We start from the raw sequence: 10,862 nt of genomic DNA, 5'->3' as shown, positions 1-10,862 counted from the left end.
AGGTCATGCTGGAGGTCAGGGTGTGATGGAGCCAACAGAATCACATCTTCTGCAAAAAGCAGAGATGCAATTCGGAGGTCATCAAGCCGGACCCCTCTTCACCCCGGCTGCACCTTGAGATCCTGTCCATGAAAATCACAAACAGAATGGCTGCCAAGGGAGAACCCCGGCTGAGGCCAACACCAACTGAGATCGTGTTTGACTTTGTGCCAAGTATGCGGGCTCAGCTCTCACTTTGGTCATGGCATCTGTGTAATATGATAAACCTGTTCTTGTTGATCCTGCAGATCACTTGATGTTTTCTTTACTCACGGGAACAACCTGAGTGGAGATGAATTGTTTCTGTCAGTGAGTGAGGACAGACGAGGGTTTCCTTAGTTCAGTGACCTCATTCAACATTCAGAACAATTTCATGTGTCTGTGCAGGACACACACACACACACACACACACACACACACACACACACACACACACACACACACACACACACACACTGTGTTTGTGTGATAGAGGCCTGTTGTTGAAACAGGAGAGAACATTCACATTGTCTCATAATGTCAGTTTCCCAGGATTCCCTTCTCTGCGTGGGCACGTATGAAACCAGACAAACAGCGTTAGTGATGGTCAGTTAGCCCGATCAGCTGATCAGAGGTCCACAAAGGAGAGAGAGAACTGCTCCTGTTACGCCTTCACCCGGCTGTTTTTGTCAGGTTTGTATTCTGTGTAACGCTGAGGAATCAGAGATCAGACATTAACAACATCCAAACTTCCCTGCATCAAACAGCAGCGGAAACCTGGATCAAGTCTTTCTGCTATTTAACATTTTATATTCTTGACAAAATAAGCAACAATCAAAGTTACGAAAGCATCTTTAGGTGCTGTTTATGAAGGGGAGACACTGCAGGTGGAAGCTGTTTTTCATGCATTACTCAAGTTTGAGATTTTGGGCTCTTTTGCTGCCACAACAACTCAGCTTTATCTATACAGCACCTCTCATACAAACATGCAGCTCAAAGTGCCTCACATGGCAAACTGGAACAACACAGACACAGTTTAAAGCATTACACAAATAACTATACATGAAGTTATGCAAGATTAGAAAATGATAAGACAGTAAGATATTAAAAAAGCAACCAATGAAAGCATAAGCGAGTATCTGTCTGGGTTTAAAAAGCTCTGCCTTTAGTGACGTGCCAAAGATGAGACAAGGATGTTTTGATGACTTGTTAAAATGAGAAGTAAAACTGAAACTGGAGTCTACGGCTCCGTTCACACAGAATGTTTTTTTGCAGCTGGAGGCGGATTTTTGTAACAGTTTTTAATAGAATGAAACTGTTTGCTTTCTGTTTCTGCGCTCTAGGCACCTGGTGTTTTTGCCTGAGCGCTCTGGACTCCTGGATTTGAAATAACTTCAGCTCAGAGTGGAAAAGCGCCTCACATCATCTCTGCTTTTTACCCATTGTCCAGTGGGATGATTTGAGAGGTGGGCCTTCTGTGGTGGTCACAGCAACAAGTTTACAGTTGGTAAACAATGGAGGAGAAACTGGTTCAGCACAACCAACTGACTCCCTGTGGCTAGTATTCATTTTTGTTATGCTAGGCCTGATGATAGACAGCAGGTTGTCAAACTGCCCCTGAGTCATCCTAAAATCTGCCTGTAAACGTCCATGATGGAGGAGAAGCTCCTGGACCAACTGGTGGTACTCCCCATGATCCAGCCTCTTTTTTAGGGTCTCATGTACCCACACAGATCTCTGTTTATCTGCTGACAGCCTCTCACCCTCAACCAGAGCTACAGACAGCACCCTCTGCCTCAACATGGCAGCAGCTACACACTCATTACTGCAGGATACACACAAATCAATAAAATAAAATAAAACTAGATTGATTACACAGGAAAGTCAGGGTAAGGAGGTGGTGGGGTGGTTGCCTGGCAACAATAAAAAGGTGCAACAAGTGTCCAGTGGCAGTGCACCTCACGTCTGTGTGATCGGGGCCTTAAGCCATCTTATTTCATTTAAACTAATGGACGGAAAAACTTTTAGTTCAGATCTCTGTTCTGGAAATATGAGGCAGAAGTGCACATTTATTCAGATAATGCATGGTTTACAAATTGAATCATATTATGTCAGAACACCTGTGATACAATAGATAATTATCTTAACGGAAGTCATCATCTGGGGACGTGACATCTGTTCGTTAGAAGTTGTTCACTTCCTGTCCTTCCTGCTGTCATCCGTCTGCTCTTCACAAGGTTCCGACCTCATTTCAGATGAAATGTTAAATATACACAGTGCTATGAAATGTCAGTTATCAGCTGCAGTAACAGACTTCCTGTGACGTGATGACGGTCTGTTTTTACAGCAGAGAGAAACTAAATATCTGACCTCAGCTGATTTTGTGGATTTTCTGCAGAAATAAAAGTTAAAATCCACAAATGTATCAGAGCCTTATGACTCCGTCTGTGTGTGTGTGTGTGTGTGTGTGTGAGTCAGCTGGTTGTTCCAGGATGGCATCAACTTCCTGTTCCACCAGCAAACACGCTGCTGTGATTTCCAGCGCAGTGCAGTCACACTGACTGCTCGACCTGCTCAGAGTCACTCAGTGTGTCTCACAGTCAGAGCTGACACTGTTTGAATGAAATGAATAAGAATGAAACTCTCATCCTTGATGACAGGAACCTTTTATCCAAACTCTGTGCTCAAAACACAACGAGGAGGGAGTGACTAAATATAACTGCTGATTTCTCTTAAAACAAAAATCCGGTGTCTTTATGTTCATTTCAAAAAGCTGAAAACAAACTTCTATTTTAAGGCTGAATTTGAGCTAAAACCCTTTTTTTAAAGACACAAATGAGCAGTGCATGAGTTCAGAGAGTCTTGTCCTTCTGTCCGTCTGTGTGGAGTGGATTACCTGCAGAGAGGCAGATGAGCTTGAAGTCAGTGAGAGTCCCGTCAGCTGTGGGTCAGGCTGAGTTGAGCTCCATCACGTCTCTGGTATCTTCTGTCTGCTCAGATCTCTGCGTCTCCGCTCATCAATTTTTTAACAGTGGTGACGGTTCAAAGTAAGCAGGCTGATGTGGCTGAGCAGTCTGACCTTTGACCTCGGCTTGGCTCAACTTCCTGTAAACACTGTGGAATTTATCAGTTTTATTTGTTTGGTGTGCCCCTGATCTGTCTGCCAGTGATCAAACAGACAAAGACTTTTAAAATGCATGTAATACATCAGATAGTTTAAACTTATAGTTTAAAATTAAATAAAATGATTCTACAACTGTTTTGGCATCCAATAATTGTTATGTAATTTATTAATATTCTGTCTCAGATGTGACATTTTCCTTTAAATGAAATGTTTTGGGCTGTTTGGACAAAATAAGACCATTGAGCAGGTGCAACTGGGCTCTTGGAAGTTGTGATGGCCATCCTTTATTATTTCTGATACCTTACAAACTGAAACGTTCATTGATGAACTGGAAACTGAATAATCCTAAAAGTTATAAATGTGACTTTTCTGTAAATGCTCAGAACAGCAATTATCCACAAGTCTACACAAACAGATCAGCAGGAGAACCAAGGCAGGATCAAAGTGACTAAAATGTTTTGAAAAAAACAAAATCCAAGGCAACTCTTCTCTGGTGCAAAAGTTTTTTAAGGCCTTTATTAAATGTCAAGTTCATGATGAACATTAAAATCACCAACATGTTTCGGCCATGCTGTTGTCTACTGTTGTCTTCAAGACTAAAATGTTTATTTTGAAGTGGAGCAGTGGGATGAAAAACATGTGTCGAACTTCCTGTTGACTGGACTTCAGCAGTCTGCAGAGGTGGAGGCGTCTGGATCACAGCTGGATGTCCTCTGACTGCAGAGCTTCCTGATGGACGAGCAGAGCAACAGTAACTACCGAAGAGATCGTCCAACAAAACTACACAAGAAAATATTAAACAGTGCTCATTTTGTTGAGGAAAACTTTGATGACAATTTTTGTCCGCAACCTTTTTTACATGACGACAACGAGACAACGAAAAATAGATCTTGATAATAAACATTAAGATATGTTTAATATTCATTGATGAGACGAGACGTGATGAAAATGTTAGTGGTGGATTATCGGATATTGAAAGTCAAGAACAGCTGTGCTTGTAATTATCTTCAAATGCCACATGAGCGACAGGCTGGTAAACTCCAGTAAATAGTCTGCACCCAGACGTTTCAGTGTTTGTAAGTTGACTATATATTTATTATTGCAGATCATTATCCATCTTTGGACTTTCTCCCAAAATGAGGCAACACTGGCACACCATCACATTAAATGACCCAGACTGATTCCTCTTCATCACTGCAAAACAGACACATTTGTTCCAGGCTCCAAATAGATCTATATGATTTGTAGTTGTATGATGTGTATAGATCCATCCTGGGTAGTGTTATAGATGATATTAAAGGCATCTTTCCCTGGAATTATTATATGTGCAGTCTTCCCACTTATTGTTAGCAAACACTTGTTTATTCAGACATCACTTCTGCATTAAGTCTCCATTCAGTTCTGGTTTCCATTTCCACAAACTCCTGGGAAAAACTTCCGGCTCTAAATGCTCCATTTTATTCACAAGAAAAAAGTTGTCTTTTTTTGGTCTAATTTTGTCTGCTGTCTCTTGAGCCAAGTGACGATATAAAATTCTGAGAGTCGACACCTTTCACACTCAAACTATCAAGAAATATCTGAGCTGAAACAAGAGATTTTCTAAAGGCGACGTTAAAGTTGGTGAGTTGGTCCTTTTTCAGCGTCACACACTGACATGAATCTGTCTCTCCTCCTGTATGAAGTCTAAACACTGGAAACACGTCCACTGTGAGAAGGGCCGCTTTTTTACCCATCATACAGTGTGCATGCCTTCTGTATGAGGACAATAAATCTGTATGACAGCAGATCCGGCAGAGGATGAGTGTAGTTTCTGGATGCAGACTGAAAACACACTTTTGCATAGGGCTGGGCGTTATGGCAAAAAATGTTATCACGATATATTTTTTCATATTGATCGATCTCGATTTTTATCACGATATGTAGTTTTTGCTGATTCTGCCAGCTCGGGGAGCATCCTGATTGGAGCTTGAAGAAACGAGATTCATTGAAACTTAACAATAAAAGTTTAATAACATAAAACACTAAATAATATGCTTTTCCAATATTGAGAACAAAATGTTTTTACAGGGTATATGCAGGAATCCTGAGATTAATTCCAATAGCTTTTTAAAACTTTTTTAAAGACCTTCCAAAAAGAAACCTTAAGACCTCATCGCCACTTCAGGCTGTCGTTAGCAGCAATGCATCTTTAACTTAGTAAACAGTTGTAGTTTGCAATTAAATCTATGGAGCACAAACATACAGCAGAACTCAGATAAGATGAGAAGGAATAAGGCTTGAAAGAGTAAATTAAACCAAAGGCAGCTTTATTAAAATACACCTTAGGTCATAACAAGTAACACAGCTCTACAGCTCAACATCAGCTATTCAAGGCCAACTTGCTGAAAACAACAACCTTATGGCTAGCCCCTCACATGTGGGATTTAGGGCTGACCCAAAAAATTCAAAGCTTCAAAGCTTTGTTCGATGGCACAGGATTCGATTGTGAAAAAAAAAAAATCAAATATTCTGCCGTTTACGGTTGTTTTTTTCCCCTTTAGCCATATGTAAACTCAAAGAACGAGAAGCAATGTCAAATAAAAGCTTTAACTTATTGAAACATTGTGTATAAACTTACCGCTTTGAATGCTTCTCATATGGGGTAATGGCTGCAAAACACGACTGGATAGACTGTTGTTTTGCTAAGCTGCCGCTAGCGACGCTAACAGCAGATGAAGGGGTCTTGCTAGGCTGTGCGTGTGGAGTCGGGGCAACTTGAGGCCGCATAGTTAGACTCTCTGTGTGGTCACTGGGATGGTGCCGTGTCAGGTGATTGAAAAGGTTTGTGGTGTTTCCCGACCTGGTTGGTACCAACTGCAGACCGGCTTCATCTGCTCCTCGTCACTTTTGAGGTAACGTTATTCAAACCACTTTAACACAACTGACGTCACATTATCTCTTTTTTTCAACAATATCTTCGGTTTCGGATGACATAGTGATGTCGCTTTCACGTTCTGCATTATTTTTGCCGTCCTCGACTTCAGTGTCACTCATTTTTCCTCCTTTTTCCAACTTCTCTCTCTGTTTACCTCCCGTCACAACTGTAGCCACGCTTACAATGAGAAGTGGGCGTATCCTGCCTGCATGGCATACGGTAGCGGCAGACTCTGATTTGCTGTTGTTGCGCTTACTTTTGCCATATCATATCGATTCAAAATGTCCCATGCTGATAATTGAGATTGATCAAAATTTTATCGCGATCCCGAATTGAGATCGTTTGATCGCCCAGCCCTACTTTTACACTGGGACACTGATTTGACTCGACACTGCCCCCTGCAGACAAACTGCTTCATCACAGACCTGCTGAGACGCAGCTGAGCTCCTGTCCGTCTGGCTGCTGGCTTGTGTTTCATCATGGGTGGTGGTATGTAGCCAAAGTCGCCCAGTCTGTAGCGGGCCATCAGGAAGAGTGGATCTGTGGCCAAGTTCAGGGTCTCTGCTCTGTGGAGGACAGACAGGATGATGGACACATGAGCACAGTGATGGAGTCAGTTTTCAAGAGCGCTGCAGCAGGTTGCATCTGAGGTTGCTGTGTATTTGGTGCATGGCTGTTTGAATATCTAATAATAGTGTGGTCCTGTTGGGACTCTGATCCACTCACGGAGTTCTGGGTTTTTACACACAGGAAATCAGCTGTGTTCCCATCACTGTCGCCACGAGTCATGAAACTAACCAACAGACATGATCCAGTGGAGACTGACTCCAGTACCTGGCTGGGTCGGGGTCAGAGCTCTGTGGCGTCTGTCCTGGACTGCTCTCCTCAGGGGCGGAGTCTGGTCCCTGCGGCTCGGCGCTGTGCAGCATCTGCTGCAGGATCTTACACTGAGCCTCCGACGTTTCCTCTTTCTGCAGACGACAAAAAACAACATCACTTCTGCATAAGCTTTTTACTTATGATACCAGAGAATATTTAGTCCTGTGATCGCTAACACTGTGGGTCAGGACTGTGTGTTTTTACCGTCAGCATGCGGCCAAGAGTGACGGCTGCTTCCTGCAGGATGCCCTCCAGCTGCTCCCTCCTGCTGCTCCTCCTCTGGATCTCGGCCCTCAGCTCATCGACCTCGGCTGTTTTCTGACGACACTCCTCGGATGCTGAAGCCAGGCGCTGTCTGAACACACACAGTAACACTATGAGTCAGTGGTCGAGCATCTGACTGCAGCTCAAGAGGTCTGGTTCAAGGCCAGATGCCCCTGCATGGGATTTTTTAAATGTTTCATTAGTTTGTTCTGTCAGTTGATTTCTATGAAAACAAGGCAGTGGATTCAGAGATCTAAAGAACCTGAAATGAGACTTAATTCTTTAAATCTTGAGGAGTATAATGTTCTTTAAATGTACCTTACATGACAATAAATTTGGATCTGAATCTATGGACAGTAGAAAGAGAGTGAACCTGAGAGTCTCGTTCTCTTCCAGCCTGCTCTGATGGGTGCTGCTACACTTCTTGATCGCCACCTCCAGCTGCTGACACTTCTCCGTCAGCGTCTTCGCCTCCTGAAGATGGAAGGTTTTGTTTTTAAACTCTAAAAAAGGAGGACATGGTAAAGGAGGTTCTGCTGCTAACCTGACTGATGTTTTCTCTGTCTAAATATCATCTGATTATATTTTAATGTCATTAAAGGATATCGTTCCATAATCAGTGTGCATGTGTCCTTTCACTGCTGTAGATGTAGACTGTCCTCTCACCGTCTTGTAGGTGAGTGTCTCCTGGATGACTGTGTCGACATCCTTCAATTTGTCAATCTTAGAGTTGAGATCTTTCTCTTGTTGGCACAGTTTGTCCTTGTCCTCCCACAGATCCATGCTCTTTTCCAGAAGGAGCTGAACCTTCTCCTGAAGCTCTCGGTGCTGAGCCCTCTCCTCCTGGATAATGTTTGAGACCTTCGTCTTAATGATATCCTCCTGTGTACTCTTCCTCTCCTCCACAACCCTGTAGGTGCTGGACAAACATTTAGTGTTTGTTGATGTGCAATTTAAAAAACATGAAACATTAAAGAGGGAGATCAGTGTGATGTAACGCTGTCACTTTAACTCTGCCCTGGACTTTACTTTAGCCTCTCCAAGTATGCCGCTTTCCTCAGGCTGTTGATGACAGCATCTTGCTCCTCCTTCTCACTGGTCACCTGCCTCTGCAGACGCTCGCTGATGAGCTGCTGCTGCATCAGATGCTCCAGCTGCTCCTCCAGCTCCTGCTGCTCCTCAAACTTTGCTGCTGAGGGAAGGAGAGGAGAGTAAACAAGGAGAGAAGATGCGTCTCACAGTGTGCTTCACATAGTGTCACACCTTTGCAGTGTCAGACTTGCAACACCTTTCAATCCACCCGCTCCACCGTTGGCTGATTGGTCATCACGACATTTCTTTGGTTGAAAAAGAAAATTGGATCCAACGAGCGCTGCATCAGGACTAAGGATGTCAACAGTTTATTGGTGCTACATTTTTGACCGGTTATACACATCGGTGTATTTGTTAGTTTTGCTACTCTTCAGTTTACTGCACTGTGCAACCACCTGGACCTGGTCCTAGAAAACTAACCAGTGGCACCGCTCATTTGGCCGATACCACCAGTAATGCCGCTCTGACCTAACAGCGTTACTGTGGAAACATGGCAGCGACCCTCAAACCCCCTTTAGCATTGCTGACTGGCCTATATTATCAGTGTCAGCAGTCCTAGCAGTGCTATGCTTAGTTGTTTCTATTTCCCAAAGTACCGTCACTGCAGTCCAGATCTTACATGTGAGTTGTAAGAGAGTGGAAGATGAAGCAAAGAGTGTGTAAGAAACATTGTTCCTGCCTCACCTGCCTGCATGCTGCTCTCTGAGCAAAGCTCATCTATCTGGTCCTGCAGCTCCTGCAGCTGCCGGCTGTGCTGCAGCTTCAGCGCCTCTCGGTCCTGTTCGACAGCCTGCTGCTGATGCTCCAGCCGCCCGGTCAGCTCCTCCACCTTCTTCTCCTGTTCAGCCACGCAGTGCTGCAGGTACTCGGTGATGTCCGTCTTGTCCTTCTCCAGGATGCTGTACTGAAGGGCCAGGTCCTTGTTCTGTTTCTTCAGCTCATCACACTGAAGCTGACATCTGCAGGATTACATGTGAGAATCTACTGTGACTTTTGCTGTAAATACTTAAATGAAATTATAACTGCACTAACTGTATGTGTATGAATACACCTGTATATAATGGTGAGGTGAATTACAGTGATAATTCTTGGAACCAGAAGTCTTCAGAAATCCATGAAATGTTTCATTTTGTTGTTGTACAAAGTCAGTAAAACTTAAATGAGGTATGAGTACAATAAATGCTTTGACACTGATCCTCCATGTACCACAATTTTCTGTATATTTTTGTGATTAATTTAGTCAGAACACAAAGTGCAATGACCTTCAACAGAACTGGGACTCAAACAAATGGGGAAACTGTGTTGCTTTAAAGTACATCTAAAGATTAATTTAAGAGTCCAACTTAAATACTTTGATTGTGTTTGAGAGCTGAAACATTTAGCTGATGAGTTATATTACAGATTAATTAACAGACAACTATTTTGATAGTCTGTCATTGTTTTAGTCGTTTTTCAAACAATAAAGCAACACATTCACTGCAGTGTGTGTTAGCATTAAGCTAACTCAGGCTTACCTCTCCAACTGCTTATCCAGATGTTGTATTTGTGTCAGATATAACCACATCTCTTTGTCGTCAGAATCACTTTCATCCGCCATCATTATAAATATGTTGTTTTCCTGTGTATTTGTTGACTTAACGTTGTTGTTCTCCACTCGTTTAATCCTTCTTTCAGAGTGTTTTTCAAAGGAAGTCCACAGAATAATCTAAGTAGCTGAGAAACTAATGTGTATGTAGTTGCTAGGGAACGTTGCCTTTAGGAACCACTTAGGAAAGTTCTACACTTTTCAAAAATAAACTGCCCATGTCTAACAATCAGGCTGAGTGCTACTTGACATACTTATGATTATCATTAATCAACTCAGTCAGCAGAAGAAAATATTGGAATTGTAAATTCATACAAACCGCAAATACATTTGTACATTTCAAACGGATCATATCAATGTTTCTAAAGTGACGTAGTTTAAGAGCTGGCTGTCATCAGGAGGTGGAGGGGATGGTGGATGGTTTGTCGGGCAAAACTGCTTGCAGTGAAGCGAGTCATTGCTGCGTTTCCAGCAGCTTTTTAGCCCCAAAATGTGGGGTGTTTTTTAATTATCTCTAACTGCATTTCTAGCGGCTTTTCATCCCCCAATCGTTGGTGTTTTGAAGCAACCTGTCACTGCACTTCCAGTGACCTTTTAGTCACCAAATATTGGTGCTTGTTAATGACCTATAGCTGCGTTTCCAGTAGCTTTATAGCTCCACACGTGGATGTTTGTAGCTACATTTCTAGTTGCTTTTTAGCCCCTCAAACATGTCTGTATTTTAATGACCTGCAGCTGCATTTCCAGCTCTTTTTTAAGCCCCCAAACATGAATGTTTATAAGTCACCTGTCACTGCACTTCCAGCAGCCGTTTAATTACCAAACATGACTTGTGGCTGTGTTTCTAGCAGCTTTTCAGGCTCTAAACGTCCCCTGGGAATAGCGGCATGAAAAGCAGTGGATTTTTAGGGATTTATTGCTGCTGTTCCAGCCGGGGTAGTGCCAGAAAAAACCTGGATATTTAAAGCCCAAACATGATCTTTTCC

General features: G+C 42.9%; 1 protein-coding gene across 1 annotated transcript; it reads right to left on the bottom strand.

Moving 5' to 3' along the window:
• Window positions 1-3,641: 3,641 nt before the first annotated feature.
• Window positions 3,642-10,203, bottom strand: LOC125889693 (cilia- and flagella-associated protein 157-like). Its single transcript, XM_049577736.1, has 9 exons — window positions 9,806-10,203; window positions 8,976-9,250; window positions 8,229-8,388; window positions 7,866-8,109; window positions 7,573-7,673; window positions 7,140-7,290; window positions 6,891-7,027; window positions 6,482-6,622; window positions 3,642-3,871 (listed from the first exon to the last, which is right to left on the bottom strand). The coding sequence occupies exons 1-9, from the start codon at window positions 9,889-9,891 to the stop codon at window positions 3,808-3,810; spliced, it is 1,359 nt and encodes a 452-aa protein (XP_049433693.1). The 5' UTR covers window positions 9,892-10,203; the 3' UTR covers window positions 3,642-3,807.
• Between the last annotated feature and the right edge of the window lie 659 nt (window positions 10,204-10,862).

This window comes from Epinephelus fuscoguttatus, linkage group LG6 (assembly GCF_011397635.1).
Source record: "Epinephelus fuscoguttatus linkage group LG6, E.fuscoguttatus.final_Chr_v1".
NCBI classification, from domain to species: domain Eukaryota; kingdom Metazoa; phylum Chordata; class Actinopteri; order Perciformes; family Serranidae; genus Epinephelus; species Epinephelus fuscoguttatus.
Note: the sequence above shows the minus strand (reverse complement) of the source record. Positions and strands in the feature narration are given on the sequence as shown.